Source organism: Pleurodeles waltl, chromosome 2_2, assembly GCF_031143425.1.
Source record: "Pleurodeles waltl isolate 20211129_DDA chromosome 2_2, aPleWal1.hap1.20221129, whole genome shotgun sequence".
NCBI lineage: Eukaryota > Metazoa > Chordata > Amphibia > Caudata > Salamandridae > Pleurodeles > Pleurodeles waltl.
The window spans coordinates 298,913,131-298,937,720 of record NC_090439.1 but is presented as its reverse complement, the minus strand read 5'-3'; the positions used below and the strand labels follow the sequence as shown (position 1 = coordinate 298,937,720).

At 43.4% G+C, this 24,590-nt stretch overlaps 1 protein-coding gene across 4 annotated transcripts in view; it reads left to right on the top strand.

Moving 5' to 3' along the window:
- Window positions 1-24,590, top strand: part of MPPE1 (metallophosphoesterase 1) — a 442,317-nt gene that overhangs the window by 132,513 nt on the left and 285,214 nt on the right. For all 4 annotated transcript variants that reach the window (XM_069219749.1, XM_069219751.1, XM_069219750.1 and 1 more), the window contains one exon: window positions 23,038-23,141. In XM_069219749.1, the coding sequence (XP_069075850.1) occupies window positions 23,038-23,141 (104 nt within the window). The remainder of the gene's footprint in view (window positions 1-23,037; window positions 23,142-24,590) is intronic.

Sequence of the window (24,590 nt, the reverse complement as noted above, 5' to 3'; positions counted from 1 at the left end):
CCTGGCCCTGTCTGTGGCTGTCCTAATAATTGTAGGATTCAGAAAAGAAATCATCAGCATAATATTGTCGTTCAAATGCATTGTCAAAAATATTAGTGTTACGCGGGACCTGATTCTCATTCTGCGAATTCTGATCAGTTCTACCTCTTCCTCGTCCTCGTGCATTACCTGCCGCGTTCCCTCTATGAAGTGACATACTTTGTCTTCCTTCCAGTAATGGGCAAGTATCACGCCAATGTCCATCCTGCTTACAGTAGGCACATTGGTTGATATTTAATCGGCGGTCTTGGGGTGGTGCAGATGCACCTCGACCTCGACCCCTTCCCCGTCCCCTTGGTGGGCCACCCCTTTGCTGAGGGGTTGCATCCCGCTGAGGGTATGCCTGCTGTAATAATACCTTTTTCTTCAATTCTTTTACTGACTTCTCATTCTTTTCTAATTCTTCCTTGTACCTGCTCTCATAGTATTGCGCCATCTGCAAAATCTCTGCCTGTCCCTTCGTCATCCACGAACTCTCTGTTGCTTTTAATTTTTGTGATATTTCAGGTAGAAGGCCATTAACAAAGCGTTCTACAAATAGTGTGACACCTGTTACGGTGGCGAGGTCTTGACCGCTAAAATCTATGAAAGCTTGTTCAATTCGAGTAAAATAATCTGGGACATCTTCACCTATCTTCTGTTTATAAGTGGCAAGCTTTCCCCAATCCACAGTCTGAAGAGGTATAACAGTTTCTAACTTAGTCAATATCCGATTAGGTAAATCTAAAATATCCTGATGCGGCAGGGTTCCTGGTGCCCTTTGTGCTTCATGTGCTTCTAAACCCCCCCATGTATTTCCCAAAGTAGGTGCATCATCTACTCTTCTAATTTTATGCCAAACTTCAGGACCCAATAAAACACCAAAAAAATAGTCAATGTCTTTGAGTGTCATGGTTGTGGTGGAAATGGCAATTCTAAGGTCCCGATAGAATCCAGCTGGATTCTTTCGAGGGTCTGGCAAGTCTTTCTTTATAGCCATTACCTCCTCCCTTTTCCATGGTATATGAACAAATTGGGCCACCGGCACGGGAGCTGGTTGTCCGGCGGCAGTTGCTGCTGCGACTGCAGCTGCAGTGGGCATATCAGGGTGCACTTCCCTCATTGGGTACCCCTTGTCATATCTATTTAGAACATCTTCCCTGGCTATGACACAAATGCGTACTCCCTCATTTATGCTGTTACTATCAAGAATACAAGCCCTACTGTCCCGCCATAATTGGTTTAATTCTTGTTCATAAGGGAGAGGGGTAGAATCTGTAATACAAGACTTCCAATCCCTCTCCAATTTTTCAATCATATACAGCAGTGCTAATTGCTGTCCAAAATGTGACATCTGTTGTATTGTGTCCATAATATCGGTGTGGGTGTAAATAAGATGTGACATCCAGTTATCTGACTGATCCTTGATAACCCGTTTTTCCCAATCCCCAATAGTGGAGCGGGTACTAGGGGGCGAAATCGACTTCATAGGTGTGCTCCATATGGGTGAAAGTGAGTGAGTGGCTGTGCACCGTCGGCGTTGTCCATTTGGGGTATTAGGGGCAGGGGACATTATTGGTAACCTTGCAGTGTTGGCTGGTAGTGGTGGGGCAGGTGGCGGAGGGATTAGGACTTGGGCTATTTGGGTGGCTTGGGCTAGAGGCTGTGGTGGCTGTGGCACATGCTGCTGTAGTGGTGCACCTGGATTTCCCAAATTGTGCCCTTGCCCTTGCTGCTGTTGCGGTGCCCCCATGATAGGTTGGGCTACTGCAGGGGGTGTGTAAGGTGGAGGTGCAGTAGGGCTATTATCTAATAGCTGTAGCATTACCTCATCTTCCTCTAATGCATGTTTGGGTTCTGTTGGCTTTGATACATAACTTCCCTCCACCTGGGCCCTATGGACTCTGTCTTCAGACTCAATTCTTTTCTGGGTTTGGGAATGGTGGTACAGGGCGGCTTTCTGCATGATGGTTCTCCGGTTCTCCTTCTCTAACAGTTTATCTGACTTCGTTTTTCTTTTGGTGGCCTCAATTTCCCATTTTCTGTATACTTCAAACATATGTTGTCTAGCCTTTTTATGAAACAAACATTCCTGTAGGTAGGTTAGTTTCTTTAAATCAAAAGACCCATCCTCCGGCCACTGGAGGTCAGGACAATGTCTAGTATATTTGCGCCATATACTATTATACAAATTATTCTCTAAACCATAATCCTTTAACATGTCCCACCCTGGTGTTCCCTCTTTTGGAATGGGTTGCTTTTTATCTAAACGTGGCACATGATTTCGGCGAAAACAAAGACATAACCCTTGCCAACATTTCTTATTTCCCATATCTAACCTTTTAATTTTTCAAAATGCAACACGCACCAAATTTCAAAATGCAACCTGCACCGAAAAAAAAACCTTTTTCAAATGTGCACCAAAGAAAACCTTTTCAAATATTTACCAACTTACAAATTGCTCCAGGCCTGGGCAAATTACTCAAACAAGAAAAACACATGTAATACAAATTGTCAAATGGTACCTTGTACAAATGCAAATTTACCAAGAACTAATCATTCCCAAAAATGATAAGTTATCCAAAAACAATTATTCTCTCAAATGCAAGTTAAAGCAGACAAATAGCCAGCGAGGAACAGTCTTACCTGACTATCTGCTTTTTCCTGGATTTCTCTCCGGCCGCCCGTGTCAGACTAATCCGTCAAGATAAACACCTATGTTTCAGGGACTTCGCTGGGACATCATGAGAAAGCGGGGGGAAACCTGCCCGGTGGATAAGATGCAGCTGCTTCTGAAACTAAGTCTTTGTGCAGGGGCCCCTGGAATCTACACCTCCGGAACGGCGTCCCCCCACTGGCAGCACGTCTCGTGACAGAGCTACTGAAGATATCCACTGGAAGGTCCCTGTTCGGGCGCCAAATTGTCAAATGCACATATTTGCAGATACTTACAAATGCATTTACAAAGGAGTTTTGACACGGAGAGCCGGAGTGAAAAATCAATGACCAAAGGTCTGTTTATTTTTGCTGCAGCAAAGAGGACAGGTTTACCACTGGCATCCCAGGCCCGAAGTAAAGTGTGCTGACATAAAGCGTTTAACAGTGATATTTATACTCATACATCAAAGGATACATAAAATGTGTAACTAATGATATACGTCATACAGATATTTTAAGGAGTTAATCAGTTTCCACACACTGGTTCCATTTCCAGCCTTGTCCTTGCCTCCCTTCTGCAGCTGCCTGACTCCCCACATTCTTGAGACCCTTCAAAGGATTACGTGGTTCAAAGGTATAGATATCAGCCTTTCCCTCCCCAAAATACCACAGCCGAGGTCAGTTAGTTATTTGAACACACAATTATAATGAATACAGTGCCCCAGTTAGGGAAAGAAACCAGCTGCAAGCCTATGGCGTGGAAACAGGCTTATTTTACCTAAACAAATATACATAAGATAACATATGTGATAGACAGTGCGTTCAGAGACAACAAAAGCTCAAACTTACACGTGTAAAAGAAACGAAGCAATTCAAAATGAATTCTAACAAAACGACCATGACCCAGCCATTGTTCTTTTCTGTACTTATTAGCAACATAATGGAATTCTCCCATTCGCATGCTAGTAGCTTCTAGTATAAATTGTGTGATTTCGAAACAAACATGGACACTTTCAAGGACAATAAAGCGAGGAGAAGAGAACTCTTGACCCGAGACGTGTGCCAAAATGGTGAAGTAACCCCGGATATGCCACCTACGAAAAACGTCAATTATGAAGACCAATTAGGAGACGAACCAATATCATGAAATGACAAATGCATTACTTAATGTATAATTTGATTGGTTACCAATAGTGGGGTGTAGTGACTAACCAATAGAATCTTGGGGGAATGTATCACGAAAAAGGGGATAAAAACCCATGACACGACAGACGAGACACATTAGGCAGGGGATGATATTGATTGCATCCAGAAACTCTGTCACTCTATTTGGTGACTTGAGACTTAGAAAACCATCCTTGTCCATAGACTGCCCTGTTAACTTTCCCCCTTAAGGGGAGAGTGTTCCTTGCCTTTAACTTAGATAGACTGACGGTGATTCAACTGATGTCCTGAAGACGAAGACTAATCCTGTATGCTGACCTATCTCGAGAAGGGTAATTATAATGCTAATGAAATCTATTTGCCTTTCTTTCTAGGTACCAACTGCTGTATGTTTTGATTAGGTATCTTAGTTAGATGTTTTCCAAATTGATATTCTAAATTGTTTTGCATGAAGCCCAACATGCTAATGCTAATTTGAGGTTAGATGAGGTGTTCATTTGACTGACGGAACTGACGTGACTGACATATAGCTATGCTGAACGGAGACCCTATGAATTGTTATCCACTGTGATCTATTCTTGTCAACACATCTATCTTATGTTGCTGATCATTGCATTATTGAAAGCTTATCATAGTTGTCACTTTGTGATTATGCTCTTATGCTTCTTGGTTTTGAGACTAATGCGTTTATTATTAAATTGTAATCAATAGGGAATAAATTCACAAAATCCTCCTTCAAGGTGTGGTTATTTAAGTCTGAGAACTAATGATTGCGCCGAAGGTTCATTAATGGTTATGGCGAAATATATTTTGATGCTAACTTTAAACAATGTTATTGATTTATTGATTGGTAATCTCGTTTTACGGAGACTCATCACTGGGCCCAAAGATTCATCGACCTAAAACGAGTCCTGATGTGTACAAATTGACATAGACGGACGCGTTAGCAGTTCTGGTAGCAGAGCGACGGTTTGGCCCTTGGGGGCCCTAGGACGGAGTTTTCATTGTTAATTTTGTTTTCTGTGATAATGAAATTTGGCAAAACGATGAGTGGCTAGGTTCGCCATGGCTTTCCTGGGATCTCGGAGCCTGCCTAAATGAGTTGGGAATGTTCTCGGCGCCTTAGTATGTGTGGTTAGGGTCTTTTGCGCTTATTAAATTTTATGCATCTTTGCAGGTGATTGTGGAAAAATTGTGTGTTTAGGACAAAATAAGTGTTAATTAGAGGGAGTGGGCGTACTCCACAGTATGAGAGTAGGGAAGTCGGCGTACTTCATGTGAATGCAGCGCTTATTGTTCAAAATTATCCACGTGGTTGGTTATTGTATACGGACCTATTGAGGTCTAAGACTCCGGAGTATGATGAGAAATATGGTTTATGTTGTAATCTGTGCGGTTTAATAGGTCAATCGGGCGTGGTTGACAAGTCAAGTTCGAGTCATAATGTATGTGTGAAACCTTCGATGGAGATTTGACGAGTTCTAAAGTGCACTAGAAGGAGTCATTGACAAGTCGAGAGTAGGATTTGCGGGTCGAATTCTGCTTGTGCATGTGGGAACTGAGAAGGAGAGAGTAGCGGCCGAGGCTTCAAGTGAAATCTCTGTAAAGTTCTGAAGCGAATGTGTTACCCTTCCTGTAGTAAACCGGCAGATTTGTATTGTCATTTTAAAGTGTCTGCATTAAATCGCATTAGTTTGTATGAATTGTATGAGTTAGTGAGGTGTGGACAAGCCGCAAGACTTTGTCAGCTGCAGTGTGTGTGAGTGTGACGTCAGTGGTGCCGCGCTGAGATAAGTCAGATGTTAAGAGGGGTCGCGCACGGATTGGCTGCCGTCCGTGAGAGGCAATAGGTTGAGAAAAGGGTAGGTGAAGAGTGTCCTGGGAACTAAGCCGTTTTTCTGATTAAATACGAAATAAAAGAATTGCAAAAATGAATTTTGTTAAGGCATTCAAAAGCGCTTTGAGGGGAGATGTGTACATTGTCGCAACCGATGGGGAACCTACACCACCCGAGGGTACTCCAGCTTATACAGTTATGGAGGAAAAGGGTGTTGCACCTTGTTTATGGATGAAACAATGGCGCAAATTGACGGAAAAAGAGGGGTGTCTAGCGTTTCCGGAACATGGGACATTCAATCCAAAGGTATTAGAAAACTTGAGGTGGATGTTAAGTAGGCAGAAACCACCTCCGAGACCGGCACAATATGAGGCTTTGGCGATCTGGGACCTGATGGCTCTTAAACATAGGCAAGAAAGGTTTCACAGAAGATTGACAAGGGCAGAAAAATCCTATGCAGAAGCTAGATGGGACAATGAGAATAAAATGTGGAGACGGGGAATAGTAGATGGGTTAAAGCTGTTTCCAGTGATAACACAGGGAGAAGAGACACAGGGAAAGAAAGCTTCTTGCAAAACTAACAAAGATTCAGGCAAAGTTAAAGAACATAAAAGGTCCTGGGAAGAAGAGGATGATTCAGAGGATGAGGAGTTTATGGATAGATTGCTACATGATCGTCCACCACCTTATGCGGTGAGCGACGATGTTCCGAGTACTAGCTTGGATCCTGGGAACCAGACGCAGGAGAAGGGAGTTACTGATACGGTACAGACTAGCGATACAGCCTTGATACAGAATGGTGACAGTGTACCCACTGCACCAGACGTACCGATACAGTTGCAGCCTCCACCGCAGATAAAAAGAATTTATCCTGATGTTCCAGTGCTTGAGACTACTACGAACTTGGTGGTGCCGCCAGACCCGATATACACAAAGCCAAAGCTGATTCAGATTGAGTCAACTCCAAAGCTAGTGTCTCAACCGCCACAGCTGATACCAGGGTATAACCCCGTAGCAGGACCTCCGTTAGTACTTGTACCAGGCACATTAGAACAGACCTATGGTGTTGCAGCTCCTAGAAGCCTGGGATCAGGTCAGACACCTGCCGCTATATCACTACCTATTACTGTCGGTCCCCCGGTGCCGTTATATGCCCAAGAGAAAACAAGGACATGTGAACAGGGAGTTATGACTCATGAAGCGATAAGAGGAGGGTCTATTAGAACTCCGCAGATAATGGCCCAGGAGGGACAGGTATGTGAGCAACAGAGACCCTTAATGGACCTTAGTCCAATAGGGGCACCTCTTGAAGCAGTGCGACAAGCAGGGTTGGGAGTTTTGACTCCCCAAACTATGAGTACGAATACCTCACACACTCCAATGATACATGCAGGAAACATTTCACTGCAAGGCCTTACAGTACAGCAGTTAAATGAGTGGTTAGAGAAAACTTCTGCTTCACGAAAAACTACAGTAACCGAAATTGATCCTGAAAAGGAAAAACAAGATGAATATCTGAATCTTGTACGACTAGGAGCAGAAGCTGCTGAGTTAGTGGAAGGAACAATGGGAGTGAACAGGTTGGAATCCTACACTGAGGCAGAATTGAGGTACTTATGCCCTAAGATTACCAAAGAGGTGGGGAAAATACACCAGAGATTAACAAACTTGGCAGACAAATACAATATTGATATTGGTAACACGAAACATTTGAAAAGGAGCTACAGATTAGATTTTGACACTAAAGATTTTGATCACATGAGATCTGCAGGCATGAAGACACACCTGAAAGAATTGCTGCAAAGTGCACAAATTTGGGGAGCACTAGAGAAATGGGAAGGCCGGTGGGCAAAGAAAAGAGACAAAGGGAAAAAGGATAGTCCAGGGTCTATTGAAACAACGACCACACCCAATTTAGATACAGTAAAAATCCTGCCCATGAGAGAAACAGCTGGTGGTGTTTTAGTCCATGTGCCTTGGTCTAGGGGAGATATTTTGTCCTTTACGAATGATTACCCGAGGTTAAGAGAAAAAACGATCGAGTGGTATCAACAGACAGATAGATTTGTGAAGCTTGCAAAATGTCTTTGGGAAGACTTAAATACCTTATTTGAGATTATTGTTCCGCCGGATTTGTGGCTCGAGTGCAAAAGAGGGGTAGATTGGCCCACGAAGGAACCGGCAAGGGATAAGGTGACCGGAGCACCTTCTGAAGAGGTGAAGAAATATTATCATAAGGTTATTGAGTTTTTGAAACAAAAGGTGTCACCGAAGGTGACCGATTGGCAGAAAATCGACCGGACTTCGCAAGAGGTTAAGGAATCAATACATGCCTATTATGAGAGATTGTTGAAGGCATTTAAACATTACAGTGGTACTGAGACGATCGAACCGAAAGACATGAATCATCTTGTGTTCAGGTTTGTTGAAGGGCTGAGACCAGAGGTCGGTCAGATGATTAAGAATCATTTGATTTGTTGGCAAGCTAAACCGATTGATGAGGTGTTACAGTATGTGAAATACTGTAGTAAGGAAATTGAGTTGAAGCAGAAAAAGCTGAAAGAGAAAGTGATGGTGATGCAGATAAGAGCTGCACAGGCTGGAATTCAGGGAAATGGTGTTCAGCAAATGATGCAACAGCAACCGCAAATGAACGGTGGGTTTCAGGCACAGCCGCGAGGTAGAGGTCGAGGTTTTGTGAATCGTAATTTGGACATGAATAATGTCGTCGTTCAAAAGGACGGGCAGGTAATGAAAAGGATGTCACCATGCCATGCATGCGGGGGCGTGGGACATTGGAAACGGGATTGTCCAAATATGGTGCATGATGGTACAGTTCAGCAGAGCATTAATGTTGGTTCACAACAGAATCCGCGAGGTCCAAGAATGAGACATCAGAACCCGAACTTACAGAATAATTTGATGCAAATGCCAGGGGTACAACCTATGCAAAAAATGTTAATGCCTCGTTTTCAAAACGTGTCAGTACAACCGATGCAACAGCAGATCCCTATGGTGCCTAGACAGCAAATGCAGTTACCCCTAGCTCCGATGGGACAGCAACAGGTGACGCTTCCTCAGCAGGTCACAGGTCAGGTGACAAGTCAAAACAACACTGTACAACAATTCCCATTACGAGGTGAAAATGAGATGAATGAGGAAAGGTCAGATGACAGTTCAGACAGTGATGAGTGCAGGCTTGCAGCCTCGTTAGAGGTAGATCAGAGAGGCCCATATGTAGAGGGAAAAGTGATGGGCTATAAGGTTTCATTTTTAGTTGACACCGGAGCTACACGCTCTACAGTCCGCAGCGTAGAAGTACCGAGACTACCCCTATCAGGGCGCACCATACGAGTGGTTGGTGTGGCTAATCAGTATCTGACAAATCCAATTACTGACCCAGTACAGGTTGAAATTGGAAATTTCCAAGGCCTGCATAGGTTTGTTGTGTGTGACTCAAGTCCAGTATCCCTACTGGGAAGGGACTTACTATGTAAGACTAAATGTTCAATTACCTGTTCCAACGATGGAATAGAAGTCCAGACAAACAGTGATGATGAAGGAGATGAGGGTCAGTTCATAGAAGGAGGGGAGACGAATGAAGATTACCCTCTAATTACTTTATTCCCAGTGTTCACTCTAATCGACTTACCTGCTGACCTACAAGGGTCCGTAACAGAGAGAGTGTGGGATTTGACAGGAAAAGAGGTCGGATTAATTAAAGGGGTTGAACCAGTCAAGGTGCAAATAAGACCAAATGCAGTATTCCCACAAGTACCACAATATCACATGACTCAGGATATACTCATTGAAGTGACACAGATAATTGCAGATTTTCTCAGACAGGGAGTTTTGAAAGAAGTTTTAGCAGTCCGTGTAAGTCACCTATTATGGGTTTGAAGAAGCCCTGTGGGAAGGTTCGAATTGTGCAGGATTTGAGAAAAATAAATGAAATCGTGATAAAATGTTGCCCTGTGGTACCTAACCCGGCGGTAATAATGTTCCAAGTTCCTTGTGATGCTGAATGGTTTACTGTAGTAGACCTATCACAGGCATTTTTCTCAATACCTCTTCATGAAGAAAGCCAATTTTTGTTCAGTTTCAAATTCCTGGATAAGGTGTACAGTTGGTGCAGAATCCCTCAGGGGTTTTCTGAGTCACCATCCATCTTCAATCATATATTGAAGAAAGATCTGGAACCTCTTGTGCTGCCTTTTAATTCAACTCTTGTGCAGTACATTGATGACTTGTTAATTGCATCCAAAACCAGAGACAGTTGTAAATATGATACCATTGCATTGTTGAACCATTTGGGAAAGAATGGGCATAAGGTGTCACCTAAGAAGTTGCAATATTGTCAGAAAGAAGTAAAATATTTGGGGCATCTAATTGAGAAAGGATCCCGAAGGATATCAAAGGAAAGAATAACGGCTGTCTTACAGATGAATCCCCCAACAACAAAGAGAGATGTCAGGATGTTTTTGGGTATGGTGGGTTACTGCCGTCAATGGATACCCAACTTCTCAATCATCGCAAAGCCCTTAATAAAATTAATAGGAAAAGATGTCAAAGAGGAACCATACACAATCACTTTGACAAAAGAAGAGCTTGAGTCATTCTTAGAGCTGAAGGAATGCATGTGCAGGGCACCAGCATTAGGAATGCCCGATTATGAGAAACCTTTTCTGTTGTTTTGTCATGAACGTGATGCTTGTTCTTTGTCTGTTTTAACACAGGTCCACGGAGATGCAAATCGCCCTGTAGCATATTTTTCAGCTACTTTGGACCCTGTTGCAGCAGCCTTACCCGGTTGTTTGCGAGCAGTCGCAGCAGTTGGTCAAAGCCTTTCACAATGTGAGGGCATAGTCATGGGATACCCTTTGACAGTATTGGTCCCACATTCTGTTGAAATCTTGTTGACAAGAACAAAAACACAACACATGACAAATGCACGACTTACCAAATATGAGACGATTATTTTGGGGTCACCAAATGTTACACTGAAAAGATGCACAGTACTGAACCCGGCAACTCTACTTCCCAATGAGAGTTCAGAAATCAAAGATGGGGAATGTAGGAAAGTACCATCTTGCCTGGCATGTTACCCCCATTTTTCACTGTATATATGTTGTTTTAGTTGTATGTGTCACTGGGACCCTGGTAACCCAGGGCCCCAGTGCTCATAAGTGTGCCTGAATGTGTTACCTGTGTAGTGACTAACTGTCTCACTGAGGCTCTGCTAATCAGAACCTCAGTGGTTATGCTCTCTCATTTCTTTCCAAATTGTCACTAACAGGCTAGTGACCATTTTTACCAATTTACATTGGCTTACTGGAACACCCTTATAATTCCCTAGTATATGGTACTGAGGTACCCAGGGTATTGGGGTTCCAGGAGATCCCTATGGGCTGCAGCATTTCTTGTGCCACCCATAGGGAGCTCTGACAATTCTTACACAGGCCTGCCACTGCAGCCTGAGTGAAATAACGTCCACGTTATTTCACAGCCATTTTTCACTGCACTTAAGTAACTTATAAGTCACCTATATGTCTAACCTTTACCTGGTAAAGGTTAGGTGCAAAGTTACTTAGTGTGAGGGCACCCTGGCACTAGCCAAGGTGCCACCACATTGTTCAGAGCCAATTCCCTGAACTTTGTGAGTGCGGGGACACCATTACACGCGTGCACTACATATAGGTCACTACCTATATGTAGCTTCACAATGGTAACTCCGAATATGGCCATGTAACATGTCTATGATCATGGAATTGCCCCCTCTATGCCATCCTGGCATAGTTGGCACGATCCCATGATCCCAGTGGTCTGTAGCACAGACCCTCGTACTGCCAAACTGCCCTTCCTGGGGTTTCACTGCAGCTGCTGCTGCTGCCAACCCCTCAGACAGGCATCTGCCCTCCTGGGGTCCAGCCAGGCCTGGCCCAGGATGGCAGAACAAAGAACTTCCTCTGAGAGAGGGTGTGACACCCTCTCCCTTTGGAAAATGGTGTGAAGGCAGGGGAGGAGTAGCCTCCCCCAGCCTCTAGAAATGCTTTGTTGGGCACAGATGTGCCCAATTCTGCATAAGCCAGTCTACACCGGTTCAGGGGACTCCTTAGCCCTGCTCTGGCGCGAAACTGGACAAAGGAAAGGGGAGTGACCACTCCCCTGACCTGCACCTCCCCTGGGAGGTGTCCAGAGCTCCTCCAGTGTGCTCCAGACCTCTGCCATCTTGGAAACAGAGGTGCTGCTGGCACACTGGACTGCTCTGAGTGGCCAGTGCCACCAGGTGACGTCAGAGACTCCTTCTGATAGGCTCCTTCAGGTGTTAGTAGCCTATCCTCTCTCCTAAGTAGCCAAACCCTCTTTTCTGGCTATTTAGGGTCTCTGTCTCTGGGGAAACTTCAGATAACGAATGCATGAGCTCAGCCGAGTTCCTCTGCATCTCTCTCTTCACCTTCTGATAAGGAATCGACTGCTGACCGCGCTGGAAGCCTGCAAACCTGCAACATAGTAGCAAAGACGACTACTGCAACTCTGTAACGCTGATCCTGCCGCCTTCTCGACTGTTTTCCTGCTTGTGCATGCTGTGGGGGTAGTCTGCCTCCTCTCTGCACCAGAAGCTCCGAAGAAATCTCCTGTGGGTCGACGGGATCTTCCCCCTGCAACCGCAGGCACCAAAAAGCTGCATTACCGGTCCCTTGGGTCTCCTCTCAGCACGACGAGCGAGGTCCATCGAATCCAGCGACTCTGTCCAAGTGACCCCCACAGTCCAGTGACTCTTCAGTCCAAGTGTGGTGGAGGTAAGTCCTTGCCTCACCTCGCTGGGCTGCATTGCTGGGAACCGCGACTTTGCAGCTACTCCGGCCCCTGTGCACTTCCGGCGGAAATCCTTTGTGCACAGCCAAGCCTGGGTCCACGGCACTCTAACCTGCATTGCACGACTTTCTAAGTTGGTCTCCGGCGACATGGGACTCCTTTGTGCAACTTCGGCGAGCACCGTTTCACGCATCCTCGTAGTGCCTGTTTCTGGCACTTCTCCGGGTGCTACCGGCTTCAGAGAGGGCTCCTTGTCTTGCTCGACGTCCCCTCTCTCTGCTGGTCCAATTTGCGACCTCCTGGTCCCTCCTGGGCCTCAGCAGCGTCCAAAAACGCTAACCGCACGATTTGCAGCTAGCAAGGCTTGTTGGCGTTCTTTCGGCGGGAAAACACTTCTGCACAACTCTCCACGGCGAGAGGGATCCGTCCACCAAAGGGGAAGTCTCTAGCCCTTTTCGTTCCTGCAGAAACCTCAGCTTCTTCTGTCCAGTAGAAGCTTCTTTGCACCCGCAGCTGGCATTTCCTGGGCATCTGCCCATCTCCGACTTGCTTGTGACTTTTGGACTTGGTCCCCTTGTTCCACAGGTACCCTAGATTGGAAATCCACAGTTGTTGCATTGCTGGTTTGTGTCTTTCCTGCATTATTCCTCTAACACGACTTCTTTGTCCTTAGGGGAACTTTAGTGCACTTTGCACTCACTTTTCAGGGTCTTGGGGAGGGTTATTTTTCTAACTCTCACTATTTTCTAATAGTCCCAGCAACCCTCTACAAGGTCACATAGGTTTGGGGTCCATTCGTGGTTCGCATTCCACTTTTGGAGTATATGGTTTGTGTTGCCCCTATCCCTATGTTTCCCCATTGCATCCTATTGTAACTATACATTGTTTGCACTGTTTTCTAAGACTATACTGCATATTTTTGCTATTGTGTATATATATCTTGTGTATATTTCCTATCCTCTCACTGAGGGTACACTCTAAGATACTTTGGCATATTGTCATAAAAATAAAGTACCTTTATTTTTAGTATAACTGTGTATTGTGTTTTCTTATGATATTGTGCATATGACACTAGGTGGTACTGTAGTAGCTTCACACGTCTCCTAGTTCAGCCTAAGCTGCTCTGCTAAGCTACCATTATCTATCAGCCTAAGCTGCTAGACACCCTATACACTAATAAGGGATAACTGGGCCTGGTGCAAGGTGCAAGTACCCCTTGGTACTCACTACAAGCCAGTCCAGCCTCCTACAGGGAAGACTTTGAGCATGATTGTCTTGAGGTGACTGACCTCTGTACCAAACCTCGCCCAGACATACAGGATACCCAGTTAAAAGAAAACGACTGCATTATGTTCGTGGATGGGTCCTGTTTAAGAGATTCAACAGGGACATTGAGAGCTGGTTACGCAGTATGCACTATATCTGGCATAGTCGAGGCCTCTTGGCTTGAAAAGGTATTCTCTGCACAGGTGGCAGAATTAATAGCTCTTACAAAAGCCTGCCATGCTGCTGTGAATCTGAAAGTTACAATCTATACTGACAGCAGATATGGATTCGGAATTGTACATGATTTTGGTCAACTCTGGTCGCAGAGGGGTTTTATGACTTCCTCTGGTTCACCAGTGAAAAATGGAGAACAAATAAGAGATTTGTTACATGCAATTAAGTTACCTCTTGAAATTGCCGTGGTAAAGTGCAGTGCTCACACCAGATCACAAGATTTTGTGTCAATGGGGAATGGTTATGCAGATCAGGTTGCAAGGTTTTGTGCATTGAACTGTATATCATTTAGAGAGCAGTGGGAATTGCTACCACAGCCTGAAAACGACACAACTTTGAGTCTAGCATTACGAGTGGTTGATACTTTAGATGAATTAAAGACACTACAAAATCGTGCTAGCAAAGAAGAAAAACGTTCCTGGCAGAAAATGCAATGTGTACAAAGAGCAGATGATATATGGGTCTCAGACGATGGAAAGTTGGTTTTACCAAATAGTCTTCTGTCACAATTTGCCCGATTATATCATGGGCAAGCACATTTAGGAAGAGATGCCATGATCAGATCTTTTAAAATTGATTGGTTTAATCCAAAATTCAGACATGCCGCAGAAATTACTTGTCACAGGTGCATCATCTGTCAGCAGATGAATGCTGGAAAAGGAACAGTGGTAACTTTGAGCCACATTGGAAGAGCTGGAGGTCCGTTTAATAGAATACAAATAGATTTCATTGAAATGCCTGTTTGTGGAGGATTGAAGTACGTGTTGGTAATTGTGTGTGTTTTCAGTCATTGGATTGAGGCATACCCTACACGTAGAAATGACAGTCTCACAGTTGCAAAACTACTACTCAGAGAGTTAATACCAAGATTCGGGTTTCCGGTTTCTATAGAATCAGATAGGGGAAGACACTTCGACAATGAGGTGATCAAGCTTCTGTGTGCAGCACTTAACATCGAGCAGAAGTTGCACTGTAGCGATTGCCCTGAAGCATCAGGACTAGTTGAACAGATGAATGGTACCTTAAAATCAAGGATAGCGAAAATGTGTACAGCAGCAAACATGAAGTGGCCAGATGCATTACCGCTAGTACTGATGTCCATGAGAAACACACCAGATAAGAAAACGGGGCTGTCCCCCCATGAAATCCTCATGGGTAGAGCAATGAGGTTACCAGCGGTACCTGCAAGTGCACTAGTGAATATTACAGATGATATGGTGTTGGATTACTGCAAAGGTTTGGCTGACGTGATTCGCTCTTTCTCTCACCAGGTGGAAGCTAACACATTGCCACCAATCGGTGAACCAGGACATTCTTTGCAAGCTGGCGACTGGGTGGTTGTCAAGAAGCACGTGAGGAAATCGTGTCTTGAACCACGCTGGAAGGGGCCATATCAAGTAATACTGACTACCACTACTGCTGTGAAGTGTGCCGGAATTCCCAACTGGATGCATGCCAGTCATACAAAGAGGGTAACGTGTCCTGTCGACGAGGAACTTGAATAATCCGGTACAGTAACTTCAGGTGGAGAGGTCACAGAGACCGAGATCAGCCAAGAAAGATCTGAGACTACAGATGAGCCCACTGAGGACAGCCTTGTCACTCAAGCTGATAGTGAGATCGAGAGAGGTGACAGAGTGCCTATCTCAGTTGAGGCAGCAGGAGAACTAAGACAAGGAGAGGTTCTCCCAGAAGCAGACGAATACAATTCCGAGCCTGAATACAGTATAGAAGCGGAGGTCAGCAGAGAAGGAGAAACCATAGATTTAAACCAAAACGGGTCAGAATCTTCTGAATCGGTTACAGGTCCGTCCAGAGAAAACAACATATCACAAGAGGAGGGTGCTGTTCAGCGTCCTGAAGGAAAACACCGAAACAAGACACACAGAGGTGATAACTGGCCAGACAAGCCGCACCTTAGAATAAAAGAAATAACAAACAAAACAATAGTAGAAGAAAGCGATACCTCACAGGCAGATGATCTGAGTGAAGGAGAACAGCAAGGTGAACGAAGATTAAAAAGAAAGAGAATAGCAAACCGAAGGTACACAGGTCCTGAATGGGCATATGCTACAACTTCTGAATGGCAACAAGAATTCTTAGCATTCTGCTTTGATCGAGAAGTGCCAGGCCAATACTACGGTACCTGAGGGTAAACTACAAAAGAAAATTTTGATAAAATTAAAAATCGTGAAAACTGAAAAGAAAGAAACTTTATAAACTTACCGGAAAGAGACATTAAACCTGGATTTGACATCAAGAAACAGAATTACGACAAGCTGCTAACCTGAATTGACGAAAAAGGGTCCTGGAGTGAGGGAAGACGCTGTAAATACGCAGAAAGAGTTTGCCATCTTGAGTTGATTGTTGATCTCCTATTCTGATTCTATACAAACATGGCTTATAGTAGCAAAGGAAGTAAGGTGTGTGGTAGGTTAGGACTTATGGTAGGTGTTGTATGTGCAATAATGATTGTAGGAGTGATTGTAGGAATGCCGTGGAAAGAGAGAGAAACTATTAACGCAACTTCAAAACCAGAGACTACTACTACTGCTAATAAATTATCACCGTGGGAGAAATTTGAACAAGATGCTAGACATCTGCATGAGGGAACTAATACAAAAGGGGAACTTTCTACTAATGTCTTCTATCGCTTATTAAATGGGTATGTGGAAACTATGGATGCGAAAGATTGTTATGTGTGTACTAAAATTCCTTCATCTGTGCAGGAGGGAGTTACTTATCATAGCCTCCCTCTTACTTATGGGATTAGCCGCAGCTTGCTATTAACAAGATTTTATAATCAAGAGCATGTGCAATACTTTTATTCAAATCTGGATGTTGGGTTTTCTTTTGTGCCTGTGATTGAATTTTTGAATAAGTTAGCTAAAGAGCATGATATTAAAATAGTTAGAGGATTCTTTGAGCCGACACTTACATTTGGAACTGCTTATGCACATCGCAATAATCTGACATGCTTACTGTCTTCTGTAGAGAAAAGCTTTTTAGACCACACAGATGATAGACGCAAAGCATTAAAGGAGAGGTTAGAAAAAGGCTTAGAAAAAAGTACTTATGCAAATGATTATGCTTACACAGCCATTAAAACCCAAGGCAAATTAGCTATAGATGCATTACACGTAGGTAGGCTATGTATATATAGGCCAAAATCTGATCAAGACAATTTATTTGTGGGTACGAGTGAATGTAGGCATGTGTTTTTGTTTCAGAGTAAATGGACCTTCATGTTAAATGGACAAGACCCAGCGATTCCTGGAATCTATTACATCTGTGGGTTAAATGCATATTACCGTCTCCCAAAGGGATGGTATGGGACATGTTATTTGGGAATAGTTTTCCCAAAGATATACCAGATTGATGACTTAAAACAAATACCTAAATCTTCTGAAATACAACATACTAGACAAAGACGAGAATCAGTGGCGGCTGTCATTGGTGACATATTTGGAGCGATAATCCCATCAGTTGGGGTTATCTTAAATTCTATGAAAATTCAAAAGTTGTCTACTATTGTGGATAACATGCTGACAAATTTTACAGGAGCAATACTACTGATGGATACTGAACTTGCTGCAGAAAGAGCCATGACTCTTCAAAATCGGCTTGCTTTAGACATTCTTTTAGCAAAGAATGGAGGTGTGTGCAAAATGCTTAATGAACGTCACTGCTGTTCATTCATACCTGATAATAGTAAGAAAATTAGAAGTATGCTTACTAACCTTACTAGAGATAGTACAGATTTGAAGGATTTAAAAGAACCTGGAGTTTGGGAGAAATTTGGAAAGGGAATTGCCCGAGTGGGAAGCTGGTTTACCAACATTTGGAATGGGGTTCTTGCAAAAATTATGTTAGGTCTATTAATTGTTTTGATTTGTCTATTAGGATTATGGGGGGCATGCAAAATTAATGACAAAATTAAAAGAAACTTGTCAAAAAGAGCCAGACTGAACGAAGAAAGTGAAAGAGAGAAAATGTTCAATTAAATATGGGAAAGTTCACATAAAGGGCAAGATGTTGAAATGCGTATTATGCGCAAGGTGAAAAATTAAAGGTCAAAGATTGTGTGATGACGAGCGTCATCAGAGGAGGGACTGAGAGAGCGTAGTTTAAATATTACATATTATAGACGTGAAATGCTTACATTTGACAATGCAACATTAATAATTAATAATTGAAATGTATTAATAAATGTGGAGAATTATTCACTTGTGTACACTAATGCTGAATAGAAGAAATAATCATTTTTAATTGTATGTATTATCACGATTAAAACTGTATTCATTAGAACTCGTACGTCTTAAGTTAGCATGAGTCGCGAACTAGCTGTGTAACTCTCATATTAAAGGCGTATTTTTCTGCTTCTCCAGTGTGCGGACTTGCAAACGACCATGATCCAGCCATTGTTCTTTTCTGTACTTATTAGCAACATAATGGAATTCTCCCATTCGCATGCTAGTAGCTTCTAGTATAAATTGTGTGATTTCGAAACAAACATGGACACTTTCAAGGACAATAAAGCGAGGAGAAGAGAACTCTTGACCCGAGACGTGTGCCAAAATGGTGAAGTAACCCCGGATATGCCACCTACAAAAAACGTCAATTATGAAGACCAATTAGGAGACGAACCAATATCATGAAATGACAAATGCATTACTTAATGTATAATTTGATTGGTTACCAATAGTGGGGTGTAGTGACTAACCAATAGAATCTTGGGGGAATGTATCACGAAAAAGGGGATAAAAACCCATGACACGAGAGACGAGACACATTAGGCAGGGGATGATATTGAATGCATCCAGAAACTCTGTCACTCTATTTGGTGACTTGAGACTTAGAAAACCATCCTTGTCCATAGACTGCCCTGTTAACTTTCCCCCTTAAGGGGAGAGTGTTCCTTGCCTTTAACTTAGATAGACTGACGGTGATTCAACTGATGTCCTGACGACAAAGACTGATCCTGTATGCTGACCTATCTCGAGGAGGGTAATTATAATGCTAATGAAATCTATTTGCCTTTCTTTCTGGGTACCAACTGCTGTATATTTTGATTAGGTATCTTAGTTAGATGTTTTCCAAATTGATATTCTAAATTGTTTTGCATGAAGCCCAACATGCTAATGCTAATTTGAGGTTAGATGAGGTGTTCATTTGACTGACGGAACTGACGTGACTGACTTATAGCTATGCTGAACTGAGACCCTATGAATTATTATCCACTGTGATCTATTCTTGTCAACACATCTATCTTATGTTGCTGATCATTGCATTATTGAAAGCTTATCATAGTTGTCACTTTGTGATTATGCTCTTATGCTTCTTGGTTTTGAGACTAATGCGTTTATTATTAGATTGTAATCAATAGGGAATAAATTCACAAAATCCTCCTTCAAGGTGTGGTTATTTAAGTCTGAGAACTAATGATTGCGCCGAAGGTTCATTAATGGTTATGGCAAAATATATTTTGATGCTAACTTTAAACAATGTTATTGATTTATTGATTGGTAATCTCGTCTTACGGAGACTCATCACTGGGCCCAAAGATTCATCGACCTAAAACGAGTCCTGATGTGTACAAATTGACATAGACGGACGCGTTAGCAGTATCTTCATTCTGGCAAACCAGTCTCTGTAGCAGAGCTCCTAACCATTTCTGGCAGCAAGATAAGCTTCAGAAGTAAAACCTCCGTGCTTTTAGGAATATCACAATTTATACACCACCAAAGCTCTTAACATCCTTTCCTGGTTCTCCATCCTCTTCCTGGAATGGCCCCCCTCTTCTGACGCATCTAACACCAAACAGCCTTTCCTTCATAAAATATCTAATCTTAAAGATCCAACTGTTTAAGAATTATCAACGCAATTTGAGGTTTTTGCAGACTATATAACTACTTTTGATGTTTGTATTTTGCTGAAATTTGTTTCTGTTGAAGTGATGCTTTGGCTCACTTTTGTAAGCCTTGTGAATCGCTGTCCTTTGTTTCTGTGCCCTGATCCGTACTCCCCTCCCCACGTCCCTGCTGCCACCTCTACCTTTGCCTAGCTTTTTAGATGTCTCCTTCCACAGTTCATGCACTCTCGCTTGCGAGTGGTATTGTTTACAATAAAAGGCTTGGACCTAACCCATTAATTAATATTTGTTGGTTTCATTGTCACTCTTCTTTTCTGCTTCTTTACTGGTCAGTGCGGGCCTGGCGTCACTTCCTTTTCTTTCTGTGGAACATAGCCCAAGTACAGATTTATTCAGCTTAATTAGTGTCCACCAGCTGATTGCGCTGTGATTGAGGTACATGTTTCAGGACAATTCCTTTATTTTTAGTTTGCTTGCTGCTTTCTCCATTGAAGTTTGTTTGTTTGTGGCTGCATCTTTTGGCTTACTCGTACAACTAAAATAAAATTACATTTTACATGCATTGGATTAAGCCATTATAATGTACAAATGCCACACTAACAACACATTTACACCTTCAAGATGATTGCCGCTACACACCAATTTTCGTTTCTTTCAGCCATTCATCTCCTTTGTGCCTCATACCTTTGTGTTGATTTTAAGTGCAGTTCCTTGTTTAGGCTACTTACAACCATAGCTGTACTACTCCATACATGCCAGCAAAGCCTGATTCATGTGGGAGACTCATAATTGTTTTACGCCAAAAATTGATTTATTCTAGGTGTCTCCCACCTAAAGCTGCCTCTGCTGCAATATAAGCCAATGGGGAAATACATTCTCCCCATTTTGATTTGAAAGTCTCTCACTTTCCAGTTTGAAAATGTTGGCATGTGTGCTGCTCTCCACTACTCCTCTCTAAGAAACTCCATACCACTCCACCCTACACCACTCCACTCTGCGCCACTCCACTCTAAGCCACTCTAGGCTACTCTAGTCAACACCATTCCACTCCACTTTATTCTATGCCAATATGCACTACTTTGTGCCACTCCACTCCACTCATTGGCACTCTGCACCACTCCACTCTAGGCCACTCTGCTCCAGCCCAATCTACACTACTCCACACCAAGCCACTCCACTCTGTGCCACCACAGTCCTCTTTATGCCACTCCACTCTATACTGCTCCACTCAGTGCTACTCCACTCATCACAATGCCAGTCTGTTACTTTACTCCACAGAAATGCCCCTCCACTCTACAGAATACCATTCTATGCTACTCCAACCTCACCTCATCACTCCACTTTGCTCTACACCACACCAAACCACTCCACTTCACTCAGTGCCACTCCACTCTAACCACTCTGTGCTACTCCACTCTCTGATACTCCACTTCGTCGTGCCACTCTGCGCTACTTTACTCTTTACCACTTTACGCTTCACCATGCCACTGTAGTGTACGCTACACCACTCTGCGCAACTCTACTCTATGCCACTCCAGTCTTCATTATGATATGAAGATTTGTATAGTGCGCTTATCACCAGAGGGGTCTTCAGGCACTGGAGTAGATAAGTAGGCTGATAGAGTTCCTAGTTGAGTAGCCAGATCTTCAGTTTCTTGCGGGAAGTTGTGGTGTGGAAGGTGGTTCCAGGATTCCGGCGATGTAGTTGTGGAGAGATTTGTATGCTTGGGTGAGCAGTTTGAATTGGCATCACATTTCTGGATTGATAGCCAGTGTAGCTCTCTGAGGTGGGTCATGATGTACACACCACTCTACTCCATGCCACTCCACTCTACGGCCTTCCACACTGTGCCACTCTGCTCTGCACCACACCACTCTACTCTACACCATGCCACACCACTCTATACCACGCCACACTGCTCTATGCTACTCCACGACATTCCACTCTGCACCTCTCCACTCTACAATCTCACTTTATCTTGCTCCATTCTGCACCACTCTACTCTGCTCTAGACCACGCCACTGTACTCTCCGCTACACCACTCTGCTCTATGCCATACCACTCCGCTATATGCACCGCCTCTCTATGCCACTCCACACGACTCTACTCAATGCCATTGCACTCTTTCCTACTCCCCACCACTCTACTCAACGCCACTCCACTGTCCATCATTCCATTCTATGCCAAACACTCTGTGCTGCTGTACAGTGTGCTGCTCTGCTGTACTTTATGGTGCTGTACTTTACGCTGCTCTAATCTATGCTGCTCTAGCTACGCCACTCCACACCACACCACTCCATTCTATGCTTTTCTATGCCACTCTTCTCTATGCCAATCTCTGCTATGCCACTCTTCTCTGCACCACACCACTAAATTTGATTAATGCTGACAGCAGCCACTCTGCTATCAACATGGCTAAAAGATATTGGCAAAGGCAATAGTTCACGCATAGGCGAGAACTATTGGCTTTGACAATGCCTGCTATTCCTTCCAGCTGCAGTTCTTTCTTCCTTCAAATCAATATCATTTCTATAAATCGGGTTTTATACAAAGCGCTCTAATTCCTTAAGGTCTGTGATGCTATAAAATTTTTTTAAATAAAATAAAGATGTGCAATTTGGCACGTCTAAATGGATTGTAAATAATCAATTTTGCATCGAATTTCCAAGCCCAAAGTGCACAAATAGTGCATGTACACTTTTGACACCCGTGTTTGCACCCAGATTGCAATACTGTTTTGGACCAGCCCAAATCGTGATTATATGCCTCCTTGTTTTCAGGTCCTACATCTCTATGTTGAGACACAGTGATTGCTTCCTTGTGGAACCTGCTTTTTCCCTCACTTAAACTGTGGTTCAAAGTAAAATATCATAGTCTACCGAAAAAGACGAGATTGAAGGAATTGTCCACTTCAATTCTCATTACAATTTTCTCATTGTATTTTGCCTGCATCATATTTTGTAACTGAAATGCGCCACAGCTCCTGGAAAATTATGGCTATTTTGAAAAATTCATTTTTTTTTTAACCCTCTGGGATTCGTTAGCTTCTTTTTCAAGAACTTACCGTACCTGAAGCCAAAAAGAACATTTAAACAAATGCATATTGTTGTTTTACAGGTTCCCCAGGCTACTTGTGGAGTGATTCAAATGTGTCAAATCCTTGTTTTGCAGGCCTGGGCTGATGACGTCGCTCGCTTTCGGAGCATGTTTAGGCACGCGCAAAACACAGAGCTAGTAGCAATCGCTGGCAACCACGACATTGGCTTCCATTATGAGTAAGTCTTTTTCGTGTGGTTCGATAACTGTTTTACAAGGTCGCTGGATCACATGCAGGAGCACAAGATGGAAATCTTTGTCACCACAGCATCACCTTAGGGTTATGTCCTGAATCTGGGAGGGTATTGTCTGAACAAAAGATAAGCTGATGGGAAGCAGATGCCCTGCTGTCTTTAGAACGGGTCTTAAAGTGTGGTGCAACTGGGGGCATTGTGTGTAAACTAAAGAAAGATCCAGTTGGGTAAGGGTTTTTTTACCTTCTCTAATCATTCTGGTCAGATAGCTCTGCTGTTTACTCATCCAGGACGCTTCACTGCCTTCGCAAGTTTGAGCAAGTGTAAGAAACTGATTGCAGTTAAATTCCACAAAGAATCCTCTTGCCTATAACCGCCTCTGCCACAGTGTATCCAGTAGTGGACGACATGGGGGGCATCCACTGGGACCCTGCAAATACTGAGCCGATCCAGGATGTGGGCCGGCCCCGGTGAAATATGCTAAAATCTGTCCCAGTGTAATTTGCTGACACTAGGGCACACTCAGCAGTGTCTGCACGTTGTCTGCATACCATTCGGAGCATCAGCCTGCAGGGATGACTGGAGTTACTCTTTTTAGTCTTTTAAACATATTTTTATTCATTTCTTGAACACTGACAAATAGCAAAGGAGTGATTGCAACATTAACGTTTGAGGGACAATCTCAATACAACTAACAGGTGATGATAATGGACATTCCTGCTATAGTACCAGTGATAAACCTACCAGCAGATAAAAGAAAAACTTGTGCCCCACATGTGAAACAACACAGCTGATTGGATAACAGTAGGATGATGCACATCACAGGGACTGTACGAGGGTGGATCAGATTCACCTTCCAGGAGTTTGTGTCATCATAAGCTGGTCATGCATATCGTCAGGGGTGTTCTTGGCAGTTCGTACCATTTTGAGCCGTATTTCTTCAGCAGACAACCCCTCTCTGGTGTCTTCGTACCACAGCTTCATTGAGAGACCTTTAGGTTGTATCCATTAATAACCTATGTTTTGCTAACAACACCAAGGATGTAAACCTATATTGGGTCTTACCCTTTTTTGGCTCAGAATGTAGGCCCAGTATACAATGTTACAAAATGTAACCTTAGTGCTGATATCATGGTCAGATCCTCTTTCACCATTCCCCAGAGTTAACTGCTTATTGGACATGACCATACCATATGGAAAAAGTCTGCTGCAGCGTGGGTGCATTTAGGATAGCGGTTTGCGGTGTTACATTTTGATCAGGAAGTGTGAGGTTAGATAGGCACAATGCAAGATTGTATCAAGCAACATCTAGCACTGCTGGATACTTCTTTATGGTTCCCGAGCATCCTGTCCCATTCCAGGTCTGTGAGTGGGCTGTCAGTGGCGTGTTCCCATTTAGCACGTATTGTCAGGGCAACGTGCCCTATGTTGCAG